The 27,978-nt window shown below is 50.8% G+C and overlaps 2 protein-coding genes across 6 annotated transcripts in view; one reads left to right on the top strand and one right to left on the bottom strand.

The window, feature by feature from the left end:
* The window catches only part of Dop1r2 (dopamine receptor 2), a 37,367-nt gene extending 9,395 nt beyond the window's left edge, over positions 1-27,972 (top strand). For 3 of the 5 annotated variants that reach the window (XM_076308416.1, XM_076308415.1, XM_076308414.1), the window contains exons 3-4: positions 3,455-4,898; positions 24,927-27,972. In XM_076308416.1, coding sequence (XP_076164531.1) covers positions 3,700-4,898; positions 24,927-25,605 — 1,878 coding nt within the window. In that variant the 5' untranslated portion in view covers positions 3,455-3,699 and the 3' untranslated portion in view covers positions 25,606-27,972. Of the gene's footprint in view, positions 1-3,454; positions 4,899-20,707; positions 20,793-21,981; positions 22,259-24,926 lie in introns of all 5 variants that reach the window. The other 2 variants (XR_012991644.1, XM_076308417.1) reach the window with 2 other exon arrangements.
* LOC143145457 (uncharacterized) lies at positions 18,051-19,949 on the bottom strand. Its single transcript, XM_076308851.1, has one exon. It carries the CDS (start codon positions 19,947-19,949, stop codon positions 18,051-18,053), a length of 1,899 nt encoding a protein of 632 aa, XP_076164966.1.
* Positions 27,973-27,978: the final 6 nt, after the last annotated feature.

The following is a 27,978-nucleotide window of genomic DNA, read 5'->3' as shown; positions in this document are numbered from 1 at the left end:
TGTACGCGGATATTAACGTTATCGCGTTACGGATAAATAATCGATCCGACTCGTAAAGGTACTTCGACAGGTACAAACGATACGTAAAGGTACCTCGACGGTGTCTCGTTCGAGCGTGTAACGCGATCGAGTAACGAACACGAACTGCGTTCACCGCCCGTGGGCTCGCTCGTACGCGTAATTTCACAGGAGCGTAACGAAAACACGCTCGAGATTCGAAGGACGAACGCGCTCGAACGTGAACACTCCTCGTCGAGAAAGTACGATTGCTCCGATCTTTCGAAGATACTACGAGAAACATCGAATCGGCGTCGAAGACAACGGAGATAACGCCGCGAAACGCTCCGAATCGTAACAAACGCGCGTCGAACGTTTACCGGAAAATCGTCGAAACTGTCGATGGTTTTAGACCGTGACGCCAATCACTCCGCGCCGTCGATAAATTCGTTTCGTTGTGACTCGTAATTACATTTGCCTCGCAACAACGACATCGGTCACTTATTCCTCTTTTGTCAACGAGACACGGACGCTGCAATTACGTTTCATATTCGAAGAAGAATTGCCACTCGAAATCGAATGAAACGCGTTGCGCTATGGGTATTCGAACTAGGGCGCATCGTACCTCCGATTATTCTCAATTTCGAACCGTTCGTATCCCGGTTTTTCGTCGTTTTCGCGCGATAATTGTTAATCGAAACGACAAGTATGCTTTAAAATGGATCTCTGTCCGTACGATGAACGAACAAATAAATAAATAAATAAATAAGAGATCATCGTTGCGCCGTGACCATCGTTCCGTCAAACGGTGCGACGTTTTCGCTCGTTAATTTGCTTGTCTTTTTACGCGTCAAGGCGAACAAATAAAATCAAGGCGCAAATCCTCGGGGTAAACAACACGGGCTCGAAAGTTTGGCGCGTCCGCTCGTGTTTACCGAATTCTCGCTACGCGTCGGTCCGTGGATTCGAATTGTATTTGCGTTAGGAAAAAAAGGAAAAAAAAAAAAGAAACGTTTGAACCGGGTGCAATAAAATCGAGGGATCCGACGTCTGGGTGGCGATCCGTCGCGTCGGGAAAATTCGCTCGCGGAATCGCGATACGTCGATTGGCAAACTCCATCGGAGAACGATGGTTCCCCGATAGGATTACGATTCGACGGACGATTGCGCTCGATTAGCGCTTAACGAGAACGCTAATGCGCGCGGAACGGACACGGGAATTTGGACCCGGTTTATCGCGTTAGTCGCTCGTTTCTGCTCTCTTACGATCCGCGATCCATCGTAGGATATTTCGTGGGTGTCGCGAGCGAGTACGTCGCCCGTACCCGATCGTTTCTATTATCGAGGTGACGTACAACGTACAGGGAAAAAGGTGAGGAGGATCGAAAGCGACATCGGGGTTTATTTCGAACCGAGAGAGGAACTCTCGCAGCGAAGCTGCTTTCTTACTCACGGCGCGAGACCGATCGATCACGGTTATCCTTTAAATCTATAAAAGCGATAAACGATCGCATTTGTCAGGGAACGTCGGCGACCGGCAGTCTCCCGTAATTTCTGCCGTTAAACGGATCTCTTGTTCGATAAATTGCGATCGTTTCTCTTCCCACCGAAACTACCGAGAGGGAAAAAAGAGAAGGGCAGAAAGACGCTCTCTAATGTATCCCGGTGAAAACAGAATTATCGGAATCGTTTCCTTTTCGATCGACGGTGAACGGAATTTCTCTCCGCGAGAGACTCGGTGACAATTACGCCGACTCGAACGATTCGAAGGTTGACGGGTTGCCGGGAATAAGGGGTTGCGATATCGTCGCGAACCATGCGCGGTGGTCGATCCTCCTCCAAGTTAATGGAACACCTTCGACCTACGAACAAAGACTATCCCGAACATCGGCCAAGTCCGACCAAGGAATTTCCGTTCCACGGGGAATAACGTCCTGAATATTTTCGCATGTGGGTAAACACCGATACCCGTAAACGAGGCGTGTTACTTTCGTTCGTGTAAATGGAATCGAACCGTTTCGAAACGTTCCAAGGGAAACAAGCGCCACGGTGTTTCGGTCGATTTAATATCCTAATCGAGCAAGCGTCGACAAAGTTTCGAGACGAGTACTCTCGAAGGAATTCGAGCCAAGAAATGGCAATTTCGAACCCAGAGTTCGGTGAAATTGAAACAGGATCGAGTGGTTTCTGACGCGAGATTGGTACCTGGTACGTTTCGGACGAAATCGTAACGGTAGCCGTAGTCGTGCTGTCGGTCCGCTTCGTGCAAAGTGCTCTTCGATTTCGGAGTTGCGAAACTTTGATAACGCGTTCTATTCGACGCAAAGATCGGGAATGGAACAGCGTTTCACGAGCTACGATTCCGTGGAAGGATTCTTCGGTAAAATCGGAACGTTTCCTCGCGGAGCGCTGAACCGAGGGTTCGCGTTCGCGTTTCGAGGTAGAATTCTCAAAGGGAACGAAACGTTGTCGAAAAATCGGTTGCGCGAACGGTGGTGCGGGCCAGTGACGGTTAATATTGAAAGTCAAGAATAAACGAGGTTGGTTGGTTTTCGGCGCAAAAGAACCGCTCCGGTCGTGTTCGACACACGCGACGCCGGCAAGGTTTATCGGCCCTGACACGTGTTACGACGAGGAACGCGACGCCAATGGCTACGATAACGTCGAAAGGGTGTGAACGAGACAAAATCGGAGGCTCGGTGTGTTGGCGGGCTAGCCCAGCGCTACATCCCAGCGTCGATCGCTCGAGGATCGAAACCCCTTTGATCAAGTACCGGTAAACATTCTCCCGGGTCACGGATGAAAGCCCGGCCCTGTTTCCAAGCTCCGGTCTGGCCACGAAATCAGAGACCCCTCCGTTTCACCGGTTTCTGCCGCCTCTTTATCCACGCTTCTCGCTGCTAAATATAGACGCCCGGTGTATTGTGCGCCGGCGAAAAATTGCTAAATCGTTTGCATCGACGGTTCGTTCGAGCGGGCACCGCTGCGAAACGATTGACAATTCAAGCACGTCGGGCTCGATAGATGGATATACGTGTACGTATTCCCTCGAAAACGATCTCGTCCGCGGTACGATTGAACCGACCGTTTCGAACTTTGGTAGCAAATTCGAAAACCGGCAGAGACCGAACCTTATCGTTTCGAAACGTCCGAGCGATCGTTCAATTAACGCGAGATGCATCGTCCTCGGTATCCACGCAAAATGGAAACCGATAAATTACTATGCATCGATACGTTTTACGAGGGGTCGTTCCCTCCGCGAAAGTTTCGCGTGGTTGGCCAACCGGGCAAAGGGAGGCTCGTGGATCGTCGTTTGCTCGATAAGATCCGATCAGTTTTTCGGCGACGCGCGAGGAAACCTAACGCAACTTTGCCTACTTCGGCTTGCATCCAACTCGCCGTTGATCGCACGCCCGAAACGCTCGCGATCTTACCAACTTTCTTTCGTCTGTTTCAGATCCACCGCAAGACGCCGCCGAACCCGTTCTCGAGAACCGTGGAAAACCGAATCGTGACTCGTTTCGTCGCGCGATCCTTGAATCGACCGAACCGGTCGATTTTTCGATCGTTCGATTCCTCCTCGTTCGAAGAAAATGAGACAGCGTAGAGAAAACGGCGGGAGGAAAGGCGACGTCGTGCGATCGGCGACCTGATGCGAGCGCGGGCTGCGATCGAAAGCGCGTGAGGCCGTTCAACGAAAAAATGAACGAAAGCGCCGTCTACCTGCTCGGATCGGAAGAAGAGGCAATCGTACCTAGTAAACAGCTCAACAGAAGCTTCTACAGCGCGAGCTATCCGCCCCAGAACACCGGTTACGACGATTTGTGGAACCTAGCCACCGACAGAGCCGGTCTCGCGATAATCTTGTTCGTCTTCTCGGTGGCCACCGTGTTCGGTAATGTTCTGGTGATCCTGGCGGTGGTCAGGGAGAGGTATCTTCACACGGCGACCAATTACTTCATCACGTCGCTGGCGTTCGCGGACTGCCTGGTCGGTTTGGTGGTGATGCCCTTCAGCGCGATCTACGAGGTGTTGGAGAACCGTTGGCTCTTCGCGCACGATTGGTGCGACGTCTGGCGATCGTTGGACGTCCTCTTCTCCACCGCCTCGATCTTGAACTTGTGCATGATCAGCCTGGACCGTTACTGGGCGGTCACCGATCCGTTCACCTATCCGAGGAAAATGACCAGGAGACGAGCCGCAATTCTGATCGCCATCGTGTGGATCTGCTCGAGCATGATCTCGTTCCCGGCCATCGCCTGGTGGAGGGCGGTCAGAACGGAAGAGGTACCGGAGGACAAGTGTCCGTTCACGCAACACCTCGGTTATTTGATCTTCTCGTCGATCATCAGCTTCTACATGCCGCTGTTCGTAATGGTTTTCACCTACTACAAGATCTACCGAGCCGCCGTCATCCAAACGAGAAGCCTCAAGCTGGGTACCAAGCAGGTCATCATGGCCTCCGGTGAATTGGAGCTCACTCTGAGGATACATCGAGGGGGCGGAACGAACACGGACGCGAGACACTTGTTCCGAACCGCCTCGAGCACACCGGAGGATCTACAGGACCTCGAGGAACCGTTGACGGCGATACAGAATAATTGCCTCACCAGGGTTCCGTCCGCGAGAATCAACAAACAACATCTGGGGAAAAATTTCTCACTCTCGCGCAAGCTGGCCAAATTCGCCAAAGAGAAGAAGGCCGCCAAGACCTTGGGGATCGTGATGGGCGTCTTCATCGTCTGTTGGCTGCCTTTCTTCGTGGTGAATCTCTGGTCGGGCTTTTGCACGCAGTGCATATGGCAGGAAAAGATCGTTTTCGGGATCGTCACGTGGCTAGGTTGGATCAACAGCGGTATGAATCCGGTGATATACGCCTGCTGGAGCAGAGATTTTCGAAGGTGAGTCTCTTCGTTGAAATAAAAACGCGTCTTATCGTTTAATCGTCACGATCGAAAACTGTTCGTTTCGCGGTAAAGACGAATCACCGTCGAGATTCCGGTGCGAGGCCGAGGTCGGTGTTTCGCGAATCTATCCACCGTGAATAATTGGCGACACGGTGAAGTTACACGGGAGAAAGCGGAAGGCATGCAAATAACGCGATTTAATTACGTTCCCCTGGCCAGGTTCGCGAAATAGGGGAGGAAGCGGGAGCGCGAAAACTCCGCCGTAGAATGAATCGCGCGCGAACAGACAACCATGTATGTTGTTCCAACGAGCCTCCTCGTCCTTTTAATTAAATCCTATTTAGCCGCGCACATCGTTAACGTTCTCCTACGTAAATGTTCGCATTTTTCCCCAACTTGACGCCCCGGAGAGGAGGCGATCGATCCGTCTCGGGTCGTTTCATCGATCCCGGTTCCGAGAGGGAACGAGGCATCTTGCCCCCGAAATGATTTTTCAAAAAGTCGTTCTTCGCCCGAAAACGAGTAGCCGACGTACCGGCTTCGTCGGGACCGCGGTCGTGTAATACGTCCCGGTGAAAAATTACGACAACGTTCCACGATAAATAACGACGATACTCGTGTCGAGAAAAAATCGAGAACGCGAACGAAACGAAGCGGAACGGGACAAGAAGGGACAGGTGGGAAAGAGTGGCGCGCAAAGAACGTTAACTCGACGGGATACGTACAGGGTTTATTTGTCTCCGCAACTTGTCTTTTTTCTCTCGCTCGAGAGCTTCTACGACCCTCCATCGTCGGTGCAAAAGTCAAAGACGCTCTCGTTCTTTCGCGACGAACGTTGTTTATACGAGATACGCGTACCTTGCGCGTCTACCTGTGCGAAGCGACTGACGTTTCGGTGACCGACGTTCTCGCGAAAGCGAGAAGCGAAGGTGTCTCGATCCTTGGCGACAATATTGTTGTCGTTCGAAGTCGAGTTACCAGGAAAACGACTTTGCGAAATATCGATCCCTTCCGCGTAAATAAAGGTACACGTGTAATTATCCGTCAACATTTTCGAACGACTTGGTAACTTACGATTACCGTAAAGCAATTTTCCTTCGTTGGGAAACTTTCTTCCCCGCTCGAAAAGGTTACGTAGGAAACTCCGTAGCGTCGATTATCGAGCGACCGAGTCCCCGACAAATGGAGGGAAATTGCGAAATTCTATGCGAATAGTCATCGTCCTGCGAATTGATCGCGTACAATGGCTCCAAAGCTTTGAACGCGTTCGCGTTCGCGTTCGCGCGCCTCGTTAAGAAGAAATAAAAGAGAACCGACCTCGCTTCCGTGTGTATCGCGATAAAACGTTCGATGATAAATTACACGGGCGAACCAACGATTAAAGAACGTTCGAAGCTCTACGACGAATCGCCGCGTTTCTTGCGCGAATGCAAATCTGGTATTTCCCGCGCGAAGGAATGAAAATGAACGCGAACACGATGATATTTCCACCGCGACGGGATCGTTACTCTGTAAGTTTGCAAGGTAAATTTTGAGAGATAAGAGCGTCGATCGAGAAAGATACGAAACCGAGCATCCTCTGAACGCGTTTCCGCGATCCTCCGATAGCAAGCAACCGATACGGTATCTGGCTCGACTATCGGCCGAATACCACTTATCCACGATGAGTCGCCCAACGAGGAAACCGTCCCTTGAATTACGACCGTAAATACGTACACGTGCATCGAGTTTCCATTGCAACGAACACGGCTCGGTGTTGTCTCGATGCACTCCCCGTTTAAAATAATACGAAACGCGGTGCGATTGGCTTCAATTACGAAAGGGTAGCCAAGGTTTTTCGATGTCGGTCGAGCTCCGATCCTAGCCGCGAGATTGGAACGTTGAAAAATAATTACGAACGAAGGGACGAGTGTGGTCGAAGAATCGCGTTTCTTTGCACGTGTTTCCACGCGTTTAGCGTTATTCAGCGCGTGTTATGCACCGTGCCGGACCGTGTAAAGCACCGTGCACGCGAAAGTAAAGCGAAACGCGAACGTCGCGCGGGGCAAAAACGCGAAACAACGAACGACAAATTACTTTTTCCGGCGGCGCGCGGTCTAAGGACGAGCATCGCGCGTTTCTCTTTCGCGAGAAAATTGTTTTTCCGCGGCGTCGCGTCTAAAAATGTTATCTACGTCCCGTTTTTAGCGAAATGCGCGCGACTCCGGCCAGTTCCCGTCGACCGTAACCATTTTTCTTCCTCTCTCGTTTAACGGCCAACTCCTTCGCGAGGGCTGTTTTCGCGCGGATACTCGAGAGAGGTGGGTGAATAAAAGTTCAAAGGGAGCATCCGTGGAGAGAGCTCCTCCGTCCGTTTTCCTTTCGTCGTTTCACGAAAGAAAAGAATCCGAAACCGTCGGAACTTCCAGCTCGTCGCGACACTTTCGACGACCAGTTACTCGAGAACGAGATCGTGTCACCGACCCGTGTAAATCGCATTCGGTCGGGACCTTTCCGCCACCCTCTTTGAAAATTTATTCTTACCTTGCGAAATATTTAAAATCCGTGCCACGCTGCTGGCGATAACGGAGTTGGCCTTTGCGTCGTGCCGTGCTACACGGAACGAGCTCTCTTTGTAAATTTCATACGCAATGGACGAATTTTACGAGTCTTATCGTGCAGGAAGCGGTCGACGATAAACGGAGCAATAACGTTCGCTCGAGTTTTTCCTTCTGAGCGAGGATGCTGCTTCAAAGTATCGAAAAGGGAACAGCCGGTCGGGAAGGCTTCGCAAAATCGAGTCGTTTATCCACGACGGTTCAAATCAGCGCCATCCAGCTCGATCGTTCGTCACCGTTCTCGAAAGATCACGAGGCCCCCATTAATCCATGGACATCGGCCTCGATTCCAGCTAGCTTTATTCACTGTCGCATTGCGATAACTCGATCTTTCCCCGTCGGTGCACGGATCAAAGGACGACAGGACACAATGGAAGATGTCGGTTCCACGGAGGGGAGAGATTGTCGGGGAAACTGTATCGACGTACCGGGAACTTGTTAAACTTTTAATAGCCCCTTTACCGTTAGAAAACCGCCACGGAGAAACGTTCCCTGGGACTCTTCCGGGCGGCTGCGCCCGAACAAAGAAGAAGAAGAAGAATAATCTTTTTCGATGATACTTTTTTATTCAACGCGTCCGTCCGCGCGACTACGATTCCCACGGAAGTTTCCCAACGGACCATGAAGAAGGCGTGCAACGTCTCGAACACGAGAACATCGATACCCGTGAACCTTTGGTATCTAAATCGATCTCCAAGTCGTACCCATGACTGTACTAAATCCGATCAAGTTTCACGGGTTTAATGGGTTACTCGGAAACAAAGCTTCGCTAAGAATCCACTCTGCTCGATTGCCTCGGGCCGACAAACGCTGTTTCGTCTGTTTTGAAATATAGTTGGTCAACTGCTGGCTAGCGACGTAGACGCGGATTGTTCGGTCCATCCCGAAGCGGAAAATAGTAACCGTTCGAGGTCATCGAGCGAGCGACAATCCTCCACCCTGTCGTTCGTCTCGACCCAAATTACGGAGACAACTGTCCCGTAGTTCTCCGTTCGAACAAGTAGGTACCTCGTAGGTACTTGGTTGCGGCTACCGACCACGAATCGTGAGCGAAATTTTCGTACCAAGTGGGCGTTTTATCGCGAACGATTTATCCCGCGAATACGGAACATTTTCGATCGTAATGTTCGCGAAATGGAGTACTCGCCTCGTTATTTCGTACGCGAAGATGACGCGGTTTCGACTCGGGAACCTCGAGCGGTATCGATCCTGGGAAGAATTTCGAGAAAGACCGAATTCGTCGCAGGAACGTCGCTTGCTGACTATTTCGGGGATCATTGGCGTCGATTTAGCAACCGGACGAACGCACATTCGCGCTTTATCGATTCCTTCCGTTCAACGTATCAAAGGTTCCATCTTGTCGATCCGCGGACGTATTTCTGGCTCGCGACTCGCGTTCGTCTTGTTTTCCGGCTGAACGGATATCCAAAGAAGAGTTTCAATTCGCTGGGAGGAACGGCGAGGAGGACGGGAAATCGCGACGAGGGCATAATTTTCGAGCGAGACTGGGAAATGGAGAAATAGTCGCGGGATTGTGGATCGTGTTTAAACGGGGCTTCGCCGAGAACCCTTGTCCCGAACAAGCAGATACGAAGATAATCCACGGGAGTGTGTGTCTGTGTGCCCGTGTGTGCGTGTATGGGGCCGCGTGCGTACATAGGAACGTAGAAACGTATAGATCGGTGTTTTTCACGGTGGATGGAAGGGAGAATCCGGGCTTGAAGGTCGCGGATGGATAGAACCGAGAGCTCTTTAGGAAATTACTTTTATTCGTTCTCGCGAAATGAGCTCCGGAGAGTTCGAAGCATTTCGAGAGTCGGCTCTTCCGGTGGCTTCTTTTCTCGTTTCCCGCAAAGACACTAGGGAACGTAAGAAAAATTCCTCGCTTTAAATACCGCCGTGGCTTAACGCCGGCTTTGGAGACCGAGATATATCTCGGCGTCGTTGTTTTCCATTCGCGTCGGCCGCCGATTATCCTCGAATCGGTTTACAATTTTGTAAAAACTGCTCGGGGGTGCTCGTTCCCTCGAAAGAAAATCGTTGAAGGGCCAATTTCGAGAGTCGATCGTCCTCGTTGCGAAGATCCGGCGTGCTTCGCTTGGAATTTCATCGCGGTTTCGGTCTACGGAAGTTTCGATTAAAAGCGTAACGAAGAGGATGCTCAAAAATGTCCGCGGTATCTTCCACGCGATCTACCTCGACCTTTTTCATAGATAATGCACCCACCGATTCGAATATCGATCCAGGTTTCAACGAACCGTGCACGCTGTTGGACCAGCGCGAGACATTCGACTTGGTTGGATGTTGCGCGAATATTTTTCGTTAGCGTTCACGGTGTGGATATTAAGTGTTGCACCGTCTCGTTCGTTCTCGAGCTTGCACAACGGGCTAGAAAACCGGAAGGAAGTCGTTCGAATCGTCGACCGTCGCGCGTAACTTTGCAACCGTCTTCCATCTCTCGTTCGCACGTTGCATCGAACCAAAGGGTTCAACGGAGTTTAAATTTCTGTTGCAATTGTGAGTAATTATTCTGGAAAATTGTCAGCGGAGTGCCCGTACGGCACGCAGCGATCCTTCGTGATCTGGTTTGCACTTTTTCGACGTTTGCGAATATTTATCGAGATAGTTTCCGCGCCAGTGGTACGTATCGACGATGGAACGCGGTGTAATCGTACGCGCGGTCGACGCTCCTATCTTGGAATCGTTCGGTTCGATCGTTCGCGATTTGGTTATCGATCGGAAGCGAACCGATCGACGAAGCTCGAGGCACGGGGATATCGAAAGGGTCCGGTTGGAGCAGAAATACGAATCGAAGAGGACACTCGGGATTTATTCGAGCGGTAAATGAGCCGGCCGACTCGCCGGCCAAGTTCGATCACAGCCCATTTCACGACTTCTATCCGCGACCGAGAGGCTCGAACAAATTCCCGTCCCTTTTAAAACTGGCTGGCTTTTCATCCAACCCCGTGACTACTTTCGAGCACGATCGATTCGTTATTAATAACCATTCGCCACTGGTCGCCCCGAGGCTGCTCAGTTTTCGACCTCGAAGGCGATCCTCCTGTCCCTGCACACACCGGAGAAAGCCCGAGAGACTATCGATTTTGCATTTACCCACGGCAAAACGGCCGTGAAGCGTGCTAGTCGCGCGTGCGATTGCTACACGTAGGACTGACCGACGTTCTCGTAACCGTTGCTACGGTTGTTCCGCAACACCCGTGACACGCTCGTTCGTTCCCCCGCACGCGATTCACGCTTTAACGCGCCTCCGACGATCGCGTAACTCGCGTCTCGATCGCCTACCAAACGGTTACAGCTCGCAATCCGTTCGACGTTTACCATCCATCGCGAACGACCATCGAAACCGATATCGTTCCGCGTTCTATTTACAACCTACGAGAATCGTCTTTCGTTCCGCTTCCAACGACGCGTTACAACCGCTCCGACGCGTCTCGTTAAAATATCGAAACTCGGATCGACCCTCGTACCTTGGCCAAATATTCACGAATCCCATTTATTTCAACGTCGAGCCACGGGATTATATACGGAACTCGGAATATTTTCCGAGACCGATAGGAAAGACGGAACATTTTCCGAAAGCGCTTATCCGGATCTCGGAGTGGATGGAATTCTCGACGTTTTGCCAAGTCGGTCGATTCGAAAGAACGTAGAAAATATTCGTAGCCCGATAAGACAGATCGGATTTCTAACATTGGATCAAACTGCTCGAAGAAAGAGAAGCTGCCAACGTTTTCGTAGCTCGTGTTTCGAAAACGATTCGCAGAATGACGCGAGACCTCTCCGTTTCCCTCGAGAAGGAAATTTCCCGCGTCGAATTTAGTTCGCGCGGATATGGTTGAAATATCCCTCTCGGTGGTTTCGTTGCCCTAAAATTCACCGTAAAGCTCCGCGAACACGGTGGAAGAAGAGACGCGCCGCGTATAGCCGTAAGAAATGGCCATCTCGAGAGTGAAAGATCGCTCTTGCAAACAGGGTATTGCGCGGCACCTGGAGATTAAGTCCGTCAGAGTTCGAGAAGCCACCGAAAACCCTTGCCCGCGCGAGATTCGAAATCCGAATTCTGAAATCTGCAATTTTTCATCCCCGGTCCGGCTTCGTCGACCGTTCCAAAGGCGAGATGAAAACGTAGCCACGGCGATGAATAATTCTCGCTTCTACGCGCACCGCGGACTCGTCCGTGAGCCAACGGATCGCGACGACAGTGCGGAAATATATCTTTGGATAATTAAAAACTCCGAGCGAGTCGATCCTACCTTCGGGACGTTTTCGGGTATATTGCATCGAGTTTCGTCGATCCAATTTTCTCGTTCGCGTCGAGTTTGCATTTTTCTCCGAACGATCGAAACGGGATCGTTGTCTCGCGGAGACCATCGAGAGAACAAACTTTGATAACTCGGTTCGGACGAGCGTCGCGAATAACGCGAATTATGCACGCCTGGAACGTGCCGCGAACATTGTCGCGTTAGACGGAATTCGAAATAAAGTTCCCCACCTCGGCCACCGGTAACGCCGAAAGATCGAATAGACCCGCGTTCCCCGGAGATCCGCTTACAGTTTGCTAGCCCCGACTAACCTCGATCGTTCCGCCTTTAAAGCGAGGGAAACTCGATATTCGGTAGAATATCGCTCGCAATTAACCGAATCCCAACGGCACGTGGTACTCCGTGGTTTTCCCGTTTGTAAATTAAACAGATTCGGGACGCGACGGTTTTACGAAGAATAGTCCCGCAACGGTAAGAAGTGGAACGTTACGCGGCAAGCTGTAAAGATAATGCGGCTAGGAGATTAATAGCGGTTCGAGATGGGTACCAGTGAAAAATGTTTGGGACATTTTTATCGCGATTGATTGTCGTAGACACTCGATTCGTATTTATACTCTTCTGGACACGAAGATACTGTTTCGCTCCGCAAAGAAACCACGAGGAAGCCTCGACAGGTTTCTAAAACGACCGTTACGCGCGTTACGATTTATCGTACGAGTGGCTGCGCTCACCGACCGCACACGTTTATACAAAGGGACAACGAGACAGGTTTTTCAAGAACGGGAGTCCTCGCGGGACGACAGAGAGTAACGACTCTTTCGTAGTCGGGTGCTTCGAAGAAAAGGAATTTCGAGCTACTGTTTTCGGTTTCCGTGCACCGGAGCACGGAAGAATTCGCTTCGCGATTCTCGACTCGGTGAATTACGAGCAAAAGGCGTGCATTAAAGTGAATTACGATTCACGGTGTCGCAAGTGACCCGAGAAAAAGCGAAGAAAGAACGAAGAAAAGGCAGAGAGAAGCGGCACGGAACGAGAACAGATCGGGTTCCGTTAACGGACCCTTTGTTATCGCGCGAAAACTCGAATTTGCATTCGCGATGCCCGCCCCCGTCCCCGTCACCGATTATCCGATAGAACTTTTTCCGGGTCGGAGAATTTTCCGGCCGTTCGTAACCTCGTCCGCGATGATAAACGAGCCGAGTCTACCGCTGGATAACGTTCCGCGTCTTTTATCCGCGCGTAATCGAGTTGAAACGTTCTAGGATTCTCCGCGCGGGAGAGGCTCGACAACCACCGGAACGAGGATTTCTCTAGACGCAACACGTGTCGGTTCGCACTTAATCGACCGATTCACGATCCAATCTACCACGAGCGCAACGTGTCTCTTAACCGATCGTAAAATTCGATGGACTTGACATCGCGTTTGCTTTCTACTTCTTTATCGTCACGACGTAAAATAAGAAAATGTTTCGTTGAACCGCCATCGCATCGGTGTCGAAGGGTCGTCCGTTGTATTTTCCCGTAAGTTGTGCCAGAAAGGGCCCACGATGCTAACGACTTTATACACTTTGACTTTACGTTCCCGTGTACCGGATATGCAAGATCCCTGCCTATTACAGTAACCTTTATAATCTGAATTTGCAACGTGTTTACTTTGCGTTAGCGGTTGAAACGAGAGGCGGTACAAGAGATACATACGTGGGCGGGTGTGCATCGAAGATTTCGCTCTCGTTGCGGATTCCGAGGCTACATTCTTCGTAGCGAACCGTGGAACTCGTCGACAAGATTCCGTGGTCGTTACGATTCGTCATCGGGGAGCTAGAGATCTAGAACGGTCGGCGCTCGCCAAGGTCCCGAACTCGTAGTCGAGATTTTCGGCGCCGAAACGTCCGCGGACCTCTTCGCGGAGAGGAAAACGGTTCCGGTGGTATCGTTGGAGGATAGTTTACGCCCCCGCGCGAGCAAGTCGTGCCATAAATCCGGCGACTCTTTCGCGTTTCGCTTCGAGGTTCCTCGAAGACCTCCGCGCATTCGCGTCGAGGTTTCCGCATTTTCTCGCCACGTGTTGCGGTTCCTGACGTCACGCTGACGTCTCGAGCACGACGACGCCAGTGACTGCAGCCTGCGACGTTATCGCGATTCACGGACAATCGTCGACGAACGCGACTGCGTTCTAAGGACGCGTCGACGTCATCGGGAAGCTTCGTGGTTACGCCTACGTACCCCGATTGCGGAGAAACCTTAAGCGTTCAGCCAGGTTACGAAAATACACACCTTTTGTAACAAAAGTGTGAAATATATTTAAAGACGCACGATACCTGTACGATTGACGTCACTTTTTCACGCTTCGAAAGCATCCGGCGGACGTTTGCGAATCGCGGGAGGTTCGAGCACCGTAACACGTGGAACAACTCTTCCCCGATGCATCGATCACCTTCCCAACGCATTGTCCATTAACGTTGGGTGTTCCGTTCGAAAACTTCCTTCCTCCGTAACACGGTTCCGGTGCATCGTCGACCGAGTGCAGCGGTACGTTATTCGTTCGCGTAGACCGCGTTGTCCGTGTGTTCGATACACGACAGGTGGAAAACAAGTAAATTTTTCGGTCGTCGAGGAAAGAGCTTTGCGCATCTTCCCGGTTACGGGAATTATCGTCCTTGTTTCGTTAGGGTGGGCAGCGAATTAAAGGATCGATCGTTTAACGTCGTTCCGTTGGTTCGAACGGGTGCAGCGTCACGAGTGCGCATTTCCGGGCGCATGTCGGTCGCCGGCAGCGGGCCATGATAAACTTTTTAACACGGATCTCGACCGAATGGAATTGTCGGCGATTCGCATCGAGCGAAATTCATTCCGACGATGTTGTTGCACGGTCATCGATTTCCGGTTTGGTATGTCGCGCACGCTGAACCGATTGCCGGTAGAAATGCATTCGGTGCACGATTCGTTGTCGTTAAAACGTAAACTCCGATACGACTCGTTTACGAGCCTCGATCGAAGGAGAGTCTTCCCTGCTCGTTCCCCCGTTACCTGCTCGGCTCTGTCACCGTTCGATCGACAACGGTGACTTCGAAAGGTCGAAAAACCCGATGCATCGTCTCGCGCGAAACAACGAAACCGAGCGTACGAGATAATATCCGCTCGACGACGTAGACGTCGCTCTTCTTCCCGATAACGAGACAGATATCTTCTCCTAAGAACTTCGCCAGTCCCGCGAAATTTATTCCGCGATATTTTACACCGCAAAGAGGACGAGGAATTTTTCCATAATTACCCGGCGAACAGAGTCCGAAGAATTCGCCGTGTTTCCACGAAAATTTGAAATGCAGAGCGTCTCGCGAGGGAATCTGTGCAACGTTACGCGTTTTCTCTGCGGAGAGAAGCTCGCGTTTCCGATAGAGAACGTCGAGAGCATCGAGGAAAGAGCCGAATTATTTCGAACACTCGACGGGAGTGTAATAAATTCCTGCACCGAACTCTACTAACCTCTATTCTGCATCTTGAGTGAGAAATCAGAGAGGAATCGATGGATCGCGTCTACCCAGGGCACGTAAATTTCGCGTAGAAAGTTCGCGTCCCGTTTAATTTAATTCCCTCCGCGGATCTCGTCTCCCTTAGTTTTCGTTTCTCTTGAAATTCACGACCTCGAGTAACGATGAAGAAAACACGTTTGAATAATGCAACCCATCGGTAAAGGTATCATCGATACGGTGCTTCCGAAGTGCTCGTCGACCGATCGAAAGAGAAACCGGAACGAATCGAGTGCTTTTGAAATATTTCCCGGATAAACGAAAGAAACCCGGAGATGTACCAACTGTGAGTTCTTAACGACTCGTAATAGGGCTATTGGGATTCGAAAGGACGCTTTAAACCGCGCTATTCCAGAGAGGGACCGAGCACCGAAGGATTAATTAGGAAAGTTCCGAGCGAATTCGGTTTTACATATCGTTGGAGGGGAAGCTCTTAATAACTACTTTCGGTTGTAGCTCGTTTACGAGGTTTACGACTTTAAAGCTCTCGCCACCGTTGATAACTTTTCCGCGTACATTTTCCCATTCGATGTCTTCCGCTCGAGGTGTCGTTCGACGAACGAGTAATTTCTCGCGAAGGATATCGATCGCAAAGAATACTTGGAGACTCTGGCTATTTTAAGTGGAACGAGTCGATCTGGAAGGAAATCCGGCCGTACCGGTCTGCCTCCGTACGGTCCGCGACTACTCGAACATGCCCACGTTTCCTTTCCCCGTGACATCCAGACCGTGGATGCTTTCTTGCTTTCTTCCTCTCCGTAACTTGCTCTCGAGAAATTGAACGAGGAAAGCCCCGCGACGATACCACGGCGCGAGATCGTAATTTACCTCGGTGTACCCGAGTTTTGCGGTACAAAGTTGCGGCTTCTTCGTTCCAGGAGGGCAAATAGTGTTGCGTCGGACGACAGCTGCAGCTGAGCTAAACGAGGAAGGTTGCGTTCGCGCGCGATGCCTCTCGTACGGCACAGATTGCGCGAAAAATATCCGGTGGGAAGCTTCGGGGACGAAAACCTCGATATCGCCTTTTTACGCGAACCCGGTTTTCCTTCGATATTTTTAGGCGAAGCAACAACGTCGTCGCGACGATACGCAATCCCTCTCTTCTCCGATACAACGTAAAAGAAACAAAGTTATCTCGATCCCGATGGATAAAATTACCTTTTATTCGTTCGGTAGAGGGAACGATGGAACTGTGTAAAAATTGACGGAAAAACCGGAGGGTGAGTCGTTCGACGTTGTTCGAGTTCCTTTGGAGAAAAATACCTCGAATGCTCGAATAACGCTGGAATCCGAGAACAGAGGGACGAAGGTGACATTATAGCGAGCTAACGAGGTTTGGAAAGTTCAACGTGAAATTGCCACGGCCTGAAAATGCCCGGAGGTTTGGGGATGCGCGGGTGTTCGGGCTCGTAATTCGAGGAGTTTGCAATCTGTGGTTACACTGCGAGCGTTTTCGCGCCAACCGACTATCGCTACCGAGGTCGCGCGACCGCTTCGCTGGCGTTTTATTCCAGCGTTTCGAGTACATACGTATACACATGTATGTCGCCCGTAGCGATCGCTCGAAATCGTTCGCGACCAAAGGGCCGACGATTACGAGCAACGAGGGACGTATCGGGCTTTCGTTCTAACGATGCGGTTCTCGCGCGATTCGAAGCTTCGAGAGCTTCCCCGAATTTCATCGTCCGACTGAATCCGAATGGAAGCGAGGATGCGATACTCTCGACGGTCTTCCTTTCGTTCCCAAGCCTGAAAAAATCGCTCGGCGTGGAGAGGTGGTCGCCGACACGGAGGCCCATTTTCGAAAAGGTGGAACTTCGCTGTACGTGTATCTAGTTGAAAGTAGACTGTATTGAAAAATAAATAAAAAAAAATTGCAAAAAGATCGCGTTTCTTTCCCCTAACACGGGTACTTGTCGTATCGTTCCTCTGGTTCGCTCTGGTAAGGATTTTTCTCATTCGACTGACATCCTGGTGAGACTTGGAACCGTTCGCCGACTGGGAAGAAAACCACAGTCGCCCAACGGCCATCAACGAGGAGGAGGAGATCGCACGTGTTGCTGGTAGGCGTTTAATGCAGGCCAAACCGAACAACTTTGAGCGCCTAAAAAAGAAACAACGACGACGAGACTCTTGTTCTTTAATCTCGTCCGTAGTCTCGGAGGGAAAAGGAGAGAACACGCTTTGGTATTATATATTATTTTCGCGTTCGGGGTAAATGCGGTGCTGGGACGGCGATTAAACTCGATTAATATACTCGAAAGCCGTTTATTAGACTCGTATGCGTGCGACGTTTACACGGGATTGGTAGACGACGCCCGACACCCGATAAACGACGTCACCGTACAAATTGTCGGGGTATCGTCCACGTCCTTGACACGAATCGGCCACTTGGACGGTTTCGAAGAAAAGGTTACACCGCACCTATCTCGCGCGTCCGTTCGACCGCAATCCGGTCCAATATCCGTCTCTAATTCGTAAAGCGAAAGCCGATAATCTATTGTAAAACGATATCCAGTTATTCGGACGTTGCTCTCTCGCGACTCGACGCCGGTTCGCGCGAGGCTTCAACGCCGCGCGAGTGTCTATCCCGATTATCCCGCCTTTGGAACGAGAAAGCGATTCGATTCGATCAGCGACAAACCCCCGACAAAGCTGTGCCTACGGAGACCGATACGAGCGCGACAATTGTCCAACCGATCGATCATCGTACGCGATTTTTCTTCCCGAGGGAACGATTCAAAGTTTCGGGGTTCGTGCGTTGCTTTGGAAGAATTTGCACGGGTACAGCGCGATCTCGAGGAGCAGAGAGACGAAGCCGGTGGAGAAACCGATGACCATCAGCAGGAAAGCCGGGACGAACTGCTGCAGATGAAGTTCCGATTTGTACTCTTGGTCGTTGGCGATGGCGAACATCCTTTTGCGCGTTTCGTTCGCCAGGGCCAGTTCGGTCATAAAGTCGAAGATACCGTTCCCGATGAGGTCGTGGATCCTGTCGTCCATCACCCGTAACCAAGGGAAACCCTTCCAAGTTGCCAAACCCAGTGGAAAGCTGCATATCACGTCAGTGGTCATGGTGTAAGCGTACGCAGTCTCGATGGCGTCGCTGCGCGAGGAATTGAGCACGGTGACCAGAGCAAACGTGGCGTTTCGTCCGTCCAACAGATCCTCGAACAGATCGACGTAACGTTCGAGATCGAACACGACGAACTTTCGACGCACCTGCGTCACCATTTCGTCCGATTCCTCGAACTTGTCGAAGAGACTGGCGAACGCGGTCGTGCCGCCCAATTTGAACGACGACGAGAGCAGATCCTTGGTAGTTTCGATCTTGAGGATCGACTCGTCGATCAACTGACCCGAGAGCGAGTCCACGTAAATCTGCGTGAGAAACAAACCGGCGATGCTCCAGGTGATAAAGTGAATCCGTCGCGACGGCCTGGTTGGTTGTCGCGGAAGAGGGATACCGATTATCAGAGCGAATATGTCCAGCCAGGAGACGTCGCGAACCAAGAAGCACTTGATGAGACTCCCCAGTAGCAGAGAACCGGCTATAGCGGCCCAAACGTACGGCTGAAACGGCAGAATCAGTCCTTCCAGCGATACTTTGGAGGTTTTTGGCACCACCCAGACCACTTTCAGCATATCGTACGTGGTCGAGTAGTCAATGTCCTCTTGAGCCTGTTGGAGAACGCGACCGATCACCAGATCGGCCCTCGTTTCCTCGTAGAGCAACATTTTCACCTGTTCCGAGTAGCTGGTGTTGTCGCTCCAGGTGACCATTTCCCACTCGATCCGCATGTCCGACGTGATCTCGCGCGTCAAGTATCCCTCGAAGCCGTTCGATTCCGCGGAACCGTTCACCGTGATCGTGTACGGGGGCTGCTCGAAATAGGCCACCTTGAGGAGGCAGCCGTTCAGATCCGGTGGACCGATCTCGATCGTGTTGTTCCAAGAGCTGTCGCGGATCGAGCACCGATTCAACACGGTGGACGAAGACAGGGTGCAGATCTCGTACGGTTCGAACGCGACGCTACCAGCGGCAAGCACCGAGTCGCGAACTCTAGCCAGGACGACGAAAATGGAGAGTCTTCGCGTCCACATCGCCTCGATCAGAACGATCGCCTCGGCGAGGAAACTCTCCTCGTTCTCGAACTCGGTGGTCAGTATCGCGACGAAGAGACATCCTCGATCGCAGGGATCGATCACGTAGAAATCGTGCTTGAAACTGTCGCCGTTCGACATCAGGACGATCGCGCTCGACGCGGTGTCCCCCGGTATCTCGAAATCCACGCTGGTCTGGTGCGTGAAAAACGCGTAACGTCCTCTGAGCCGTCGAACCAGTGGCTGGGCGATCGTTTCGATCTCTCTCTCGTCGTCCACCTCTATGAAGATGGACCGAGACGGATCGTTCAGGTGGAAGTCGAGAAAAGTCTCGATGCAGGAGCCGGCCTCTGAGAACCGTTCCCGTCGATCTCGATAGCTCGCGAGCTTCTCGATGATCGATCTTCGATCCGACGAGCCACTCTCGTCTCGGTACGAGTCCTGGGACACGACGATGAACGACGCGGAACGCGCCAACGCGAACAACACCGCGATTCGAGTCAAACGACGAGAGTGGAATCGAAATAACGACATGTTCCGCGAAGCTTCCACCAAGACGAACTGTTCCTCGACAGAGCCGAAAGCCTCGCACGCCGATTGCGTGTGGAAGTGTTTCGTGCACGCTCTTCGATCCGACGAACGAGATAATCAAGGACTCGATGTCCTCTGCCAGATACCTATCGCTCAAACGACCGCGTACTTGTTACATGCTCTCGATACACCGTCGAGCGATAACGAATTTCTATCAACGCGCACCGTGAAATTTCCTTCTATCCGAGGAACCGAATTTATCTTCGATCGGTTAACTGCCAATATCCCCGGCCGTAACGAACCGGCCCGCGGACCACCGAGCCAAACCGTTATTTCGTCGCGGTGAAAATGAAATTTCTGGCGTTCGCGGTGCTGGAAAATATATCGCATGTCACGTTCACGCTGCAACCGTCCCTGTGCAAATACTCGCGACGTTCGAACCGCGTCACGCGACCGAGTTCTCCGCTCGAAGGTCGCATCGTCGGTGGACGAATTTCCTGGCTCGCGAATCGCGATGCGCCGAAATCCCGACAAAGTCGACCGCGCGTGAACTCCCGATAACACGGTAATACCGTCCAACTTGGCCAGATTCTAATGTCCGTCCTCCAACGTAGCCTACATCCGAACTAAGTAGGTTCGTCGGGTCGTTCCCGAGAAAAGGACACCGTAAGATATCCTCGCGAGCCAATCGATAACGAAGACAGATGGATATCCACCGGTACGGAGGAAATCGCACGTGACTCTCCTCTGTTTCTTTTCAGAGCCTTCGTGAGGATTCTGTGCGCCTGCTGTCCCCGACGGATGAAACGGAGATATCAGCCGGCATTCAGATGTAAACCGAGTCAAGTGAGTATTAAATATTCCCCGACCCGACGAATCTCTCTTCGAAAAACAACTCGGACGACGAATCCACCGGCCGGTACTTTCGTTCGATCACGGCGACAAGTCGAATACCGATGCACGTTTTCTCGAATTTACTCGTTCTCGAATTCTCGAATTTCTTTTCACAAATCGTCGAATTCTCTTTCGCGCGAGCAAATCGAGTAAATAAAACGAATTTCACCCGTTCTCCCGTAGAGAGAACGAATCCTTTACCGTTACGACCACCGTTATCGTCGAATTACGACAAAACCATCCCACGTTTTCGTCCATCAGGCAGGATGAAAAAAAGAAAGAAAAAACGATTCAGAGCTAGCGATCGGAGATATTTTCCGCGGATCGATGTCGACGAGCGTTCGGCGAACAATTCTCTCCAGAGGCTCTCGACGATGTTCGCGCTGCAGCTCGAAATCAACGAAACGCTCCTTTGCGAGCGGAAACGGGCACTCTGTTGTTTTTTTTTCGAAAAAACGGAACAACGCTACTCGACGTTTCCGCACCAATTAACGAATCTTTTTTTCCCCGTTCCGATAAAAGCGAAACGCCTCGTTCCGGTACGAAGTGGAAATACACCGAAAGTGTTTCGCCAAGTTCGGATTCAACGTTTACGGGAGCAACAGGCGAAGACGAGGATCGAAGCGCTCGGACGCGTTGCAAATTGAATCGCGTAATTTATCGAGACGATCGGCGAGTCTGGACCCGAGGGGAACTTCCCGAGCCAAGTGCAAAGCGGTCAAGGGAACGCGCTAGAGCTCGCGAGACGAGTCGCGATCGTAGGAAGCGAGCTCGGGAGCCAGCCAAGGGAAAGGAATTTATCGTTCCGATTGCGAAAGTTTTCGAGTCGGTTGTTCCCGGTTGGGAGATCCTCGCGGATAACGCTACTCCTGTGGGGTTGATCTTTGAACAATTCGGGACGTTTAATTTCTTCTTTATCGCGGGACCGAACCACCGTTTCGTTCCGAAACGCGATTAGATCGAAGAACGTTCCTTCCAGTGATCGATGCGATACAACCGAGTCGCGTCCATCGAGATTCCATCGAACGAACGTTCCCGGAGTATCTCGAGTGGTATCTCGAGTGGTATCTCGGCTGTACGACTCCTGTCTGGATAACGCAGACCGTCGGACACCGTATCCAGTGTATTACTATTTTTTCAGAGATTCGCATCCGGACGATACTACTCCGCGTACTCGCTCCACCACGTGCGAAGCAGCCGAGAGAGTTCGTGCGAACAAACCTACATTTAACGATGGGATATCGTCGCGACGTGGATATCGTCGATCGTTGGACACCACCTCGAAACCTTTTACCATTCCTCCGTGTCCTATCCATCGTCTACCTCGAGACAATTCTATTCCCGATAATCGACCGAAGATACTTAGTAGAGATTGTCGACGAAGGACTCTGTCACCATCCCCGTGTAGCGTTGCCTCGGTACGTTGAACAGCGAACGAATTTATCGATCAACGACACACGCACGTTGTTTAAACGCCTATACCCCTCCACACACACACACACACACACACACAAACACGTATATATATACAGAGAGAGAGAGAGAGAGAGAGAGAGATACACGTGCGCGCACCACCTCTGCACGAGCAACACCGTACATCGGATCAGTGTACGCGTTCGGTGGAATGCTTGGATCGGCCACTGTACGTTGTAGACGCAATCTTCGTTGATGCTCGAAGCTTTTTACGCGTTCTGTACATTTATGGGTGTCTCCTCTTATCGTCCTGCGTAACTTTCGCCGCGCAGATCCGAGCGTCCGTCCCGAGTACACAGAGTCGAGGAGCCGAGTCGGAGGAGGCGATTTAGAAGACGAAGCGGTTTTCCAATTTCGATCGAACGATCGAAAGAGAGAGAGAGAGAGAGACGAGACGAGACAAGACGAAACGAGTCGAGACGAGACGAGACTTTTCCCGCGATAAGCATCCCGAAATCGCTGTCGGGGGAATATCGCGGGGAATGCCGCGCGCTCGATCGACCGACCACCGATAAAGAATCGAGATATTGCCGGTCTTAAAAAAGGGGAAAAAATAGGAATACCGTACAGCTCGCGGGGGAATAACATCTGGCCGGTAAACAATGACCAAGTAGCGTTCTTCGAATCGATGGTACGCTGCGTCGGTGACGTAATGCTTCCGTGTGCATAAATCCTCTCGCGCGTTCGGTTTCGGGGACAAAAGAATAGTCGAACGTTCGATAATCGATGCAACCCTTCGCGCTTGCATCCCGTTTCGATTAACGTATAATTTACAGCCGCGTATTACCATCCCCGTTGCTCGTCGCGTAACAATTCAAAATCACTCGAGCGATTCGTTGAAATTTCACCATCGCCGTAAATTAAATGAACGCGCGACGCGATCGATCGGACCGAATTCGAGCGAACCGTTTTTATCCACCGCGATCGAACGCGAGTTCTTCGATTCGGTCATTTTTTTTTTTACCAGCTCCAAGTTTTTTCGATCGCTCCGAGGATAGGCGGCGAAACGATCCCGGTTTAGATTCGTTCGAGGAGAGATTGGCTTCCATCGGGACGATGTATAGGAAGAAGGATCGAGGAAAGAGGGAAAAACGAAATAGAACCGCAGGGAGACGGGTGTGCCGGCGGTAAATGCTTTTCGCGCGTTACGATGCAATTATCTCGCATCGCTTCGAACGATATCGATGCATCTCCGCCCGCATCGCCTACTTAACCGTAATTCATCGCGGTGTTGTTTTATCGGTCGGCAACGCTCTATCCGTTGATCTTGTTTGCGTTATACGCGGTCCGTCCATCCGTCCTTTTCCCCTTTTTCGTTGGAACTGGAGCGACCCTCCTCGTTTCTCCTCCGATGCGATCCGACAGCCGCGCGCTTTTTCCCTTTGTCTCTTCGTTTTTCCTAGATACGTTTCGGAGAACGAACGACCCGAAAGGTGGCACGGTGAACCTCGAACTTTCACCTTTCCGAGCGTACGGTTATCTCGGGCTCGTTTTTTCCATTTCTTTCCTCGAGAAGAGATTCGATCGACCGATGTTCCGTAGCACCGTGTCGACCCTTTGCTCGTTGAATACTCACGGTAGCGATCACCGGGGACGGAATGGTTTTTCGAAATCGTACGAGCACGATCTCGAAATTTCGTAACTCGTGACTCGACGATGCGAAAATTCTCCTAGCGAATATTGTACCAGGGGGTGGCGTTCACGCCGATCTTTGAAATCGTTTCCGCGTTTCCGGTTGATTCGCTCCTCGGGATAGGACGCGACGAGCGCGCACGGTTCGCTTCGTTGAACGACAATGTACACGTACACGGGTACGTGTCGGGTAAACTCTGAACGCGATACAAAATCCTGGCCCGTTTCATCGGTTTCGTCTCGGGGGACGACCGGTACCGGGGACAACGCAAAAGTTTCCTCGTTTCTCCTATCGAACACCGAATTCCCCGGAGACGCGACCGAATCGGATTTCCTGTTTCTTCTCTCGGGTTCACCGTTGGTTTTATGGCTCGACGTTCGTCCTCCGGCGGATTAACGAAACTAAGAGTATCCTGGTGAGGTCCCACCGTTATACGTTCTCCCCGCGCGATCCTCCCCGTTCCCTTTCCGCCCCGACGAGAATAAAACCACCGGGCCGATGATCGAGTTTAACGTCGGAGTCGTAGTCGAATTCGTAGGAGCTCGAAACTCGCGAGGTCGCGGATATACGACGCGGGCTCCTCGAATCTCGATTTCCTCGACTTTGTCGGCTGCCGAGGCGCTGAAATTACCTAATTAACGCGCGGATCGATGACGCGCGAACGCGACACCGTTCAATTTCGAGGGAATTTTCGGAAAGGTAAGGAGAGAGTTCGGCGCGGTAAAGGAATTTAATTAAAGTCGGAGGCGAGGCCGGGCTCGATAATTCTACCCTCCCGCAAAGTACCTATCCAGGGGGTTGGGACGTCGAGTGGGGAACGAGTCGAAAGAGAAATACTTTTCTCGAGTCGCGCACTCGAGAATCGAGGGTTCGGTCAAAGCCAGCCCGCGATCGTTTTCTCGTCGTTCCCTCGATGTACGTACGTACGGTAGACGGATACGAGGAATATTTTGCGTAAAATGTAATACTTCCGGTTGCAGTACGTTTCCGGGGCGAACACCGGCGGCCAGGCGAGCAGCGTCAGCTACAGCAGCGTCAGCCAGAGCAGCGACGGTGGTGTCGGAAGTGGACCTCCATCTGGCGGGATGTGACGTCACACAGGGGCCCGGACCGGGCCTCGTCGAGAGAGGGCGATTCGTTTCCGGGACACGTGATTGTAGGCCCGCCACGTCGAGCGATTCGACCCGGAGAAATTCAACCGAGACGACGATCGAGGCTTCGACGCGCCCCTGCCGTATCCTATCCAGTTTACGCGACGAAAAGTGGACCACGAAGGAGAGGGATGCGCGAACCGGGACACCGTACCGTTTCTCTCCTCCTCATCCTCCTAACGTATACAGAAGCGTTTTCTACCTCCGGCGTACAATCCAACGGAGAAACAACGAGGACGTCTATCGAGCCGGACACGTCCTCGACAATTTTTACGTTCCGATACCTTCGACGCTTCGTGGCCCGATAACGAGCGCATTTACCCCCCCCCCCCCCCCCCCCGCCGTATCTTCGAAATCGATACGAAGCCCCCCACGAGTTACGGAGCTACGGAGCTACGGATCTACGGAGCTACGAATCTACGGAGCTACGGAGCGTGAAAGGAATATTTCGATTCTCGTACGTTTCCTCGACGCGTTCCCTGCCTCGAAGGTACTCGCGTCGACGTAAACGATGTAACCTGTCCGACGAACAAACTAACCCAGCTAGCGTCGCTTTTAACCGTCAATTTCCATACCTTCGAAAATCGTTCGCCGTTACTTGTACTCGAAAACGATTCCTCCCGATTATCGTAATGGACAATCTGTAATCCAAGTACGAACGTACGATCGTCTACCTTCTATAGCGAATATTTTTGCAGAACGGTTACTTATTTTACGAGAATCACCCCAACGTAGCCACCCGTCGGTATACATAAACTATCGCCGTGTAATTGTAAATAGTAACAAGTGGTGAAATTAACTAAACGAAACATAGTAGGCGAGTAGGTGTATACGAGAAACCATAGGGAAGCGCGTATTTAAGGCGAGTATGTGCATACGTTTCTTCGAGTAACGATCGATTCGGTATTGTTCGACGTTCGTTCCGTTCTATCGTCTAAAAGTCACGATAAATAACCAACCAGCTCCGATACCATCGAGAACCACGGACTTGCTCGGTATTCCCCGATTAACCGATACGAGATCCTTCCATCGTCAATTGTATTCGACCCCGGCGTAAGATCCCCATTGGGAGTAACGAAGAAAAATGTTCACTTTCATTTCGCGCAATGTTACGTCGATCGACAGCGAAGAATCGAGGCCCGAAAAGTTTCTTCGCTGTTTCGATTCTTCCGCGGGATGGTATTGCCTTGGAAATGTAGACTCGATGTCTGCCGACGTTGAACTCGCAACACCGATAGAAACGTCTTCGCAACTTTAGACTCGTTGCGTGCCAATTCGGACACTTTTTCGAACGGTATTTTCCATCTGGCTAAAATTTCGAACGCGTGTCGACAGTCTTTGGCAATGAGCGGACGAACGAGTTCGAGTATCGTCGAAGAACCGGTGTATTCGAATATTCGGATAAATCGAAAACGTCGCTGCAAAAAGTGTCCGATTTGGCAAGGAATCTTTGTCCAGATAAGGTCGATTCTTGGAAGGAAAATGTCGACCTTTGTCAAATAACGGAAACAACGAGAACCCGATTTCGGATGTCTTCTGTTCCGTGCGTGTTCCACGATCGATGCGTTTCTTTTCGTTTCAGCGAGAAATTAACTCGCGAACAGGGTAGAACGGTTCGTTGGTATGACAAACGGTTGCGCGTGATTAGACGACGTCTTAACGATTCTAGTCATGTAGATACTGTAAGTTCGTTAGCGCTTGAAAGTTTCATCGAAACGAAACATCCGTGCGTACCAGATTCGTCGAAAAAGGAAAAGCGGAGAACACGATCGATCCAATCTGTACCACCGAGTCGAAACGGAAGTAACGAAAACTGCGTAAACGATACCACTTGGAAACAGTGTTTTTCGCACAATTTTCGAATCGCAGAACGCTTCGTACAAATGCAACGCGAGTTGTCGAATTTTGTCACGGAAAGAATATACGTTGTTCTCGAAGTCGTACTTCGCATTGTTCGTTCGGGTATGCGTACAGTTTACGATCATATTATATAGGGCATCTTCAAATTTGCGTAGAATCTTCATTTTGCGATACGTCGAGTTCAATATTTTTATAAATATCGATCCCGCTCGATGCGTCGAGTAAAATTATAAATATTCCCAAGTCTTCCAGTATACGGATTACATATTTTCTACGTATATATGTATCTACGTATTAAATCGAGTTTTCCTTTCTTTCGACAAACAAGTACATTCGTTGACTTTCGTTAACTTTTTAAATTAAGGTCGTATTCCAAAATTACATCGTAATTATATAATTCGATTCGACCTGGTCGAGAACTCGCTGTATTACGAAATAAATCTATTATACGAATTTCAAAATGCGTTATCATTTTCTCGCAAACTGTACGCCATACACTGTATACGCTTGCTGCGCCATCGAATAATAAATATAACTAATTAACGCATAGGTATTTTATTTATTGAAAAACACTGTTCATAGAGGGTACTACTCTGTGCGTACGTGTTCGTGTGCGTATATATGTGGGGAAGACGCGCGCGCGCGCGCGCGCCTGTATGTATATATATATACTCCTTGTAATCGAAAAACTTGATACCACGTTTAATAGTACGTACACTCAAGATACCTCGTACGTATTCAGCGGTGAAAACGTGGCAGCATGTGCAATTCGTATTATAGATTGTATACATTGAGGATCGAAACGATTTCCCTGGCCTGTACATACCGTATAAATAATCTGAAAAAGAAAACAAACAGGTACCTTGTAATTTTTATTTTTAACGAGTAGATAGCGAGCGAACGTAAAAAAGTATCGTAATTCATGTACAAGAGCCACATTATTGAGACCACTGAAGTACCTTTGAAACAAAATATGTCTATCGATATGCTGTCCTTTATAATAAAAGAGAAATGAAACTGA

This window comes from Ptiloglossa arizonensis, chromosome 4 (genome assembly GCF_051014685.1).
Source record: "Ptiloglossa arizonensis isolate GNS036 chromosome 4, iyPtiAriz1_principal, whole genome shotgun sequence".
Taxonomy (NCBI): Eukaryota; Metazoa; Arthropoda; class Insecta; order Hymenoptera; family Colletidae; genus Ptiloglossa; species Ptiloglossa arizonensis.
This window is presented reverse-complemented; position numbering and strand designations above follow the sequence as displayed.

Excerpts from the sequence above, each read along its gene's own strand:
- LOC143145457 (XM_076308851.1), bottom strand. The coding sequence starts at position 19,949 with ATGTCGTTATTTCGATTCCACTCTCGTCGTTTGACTCGAATCGCGGTG.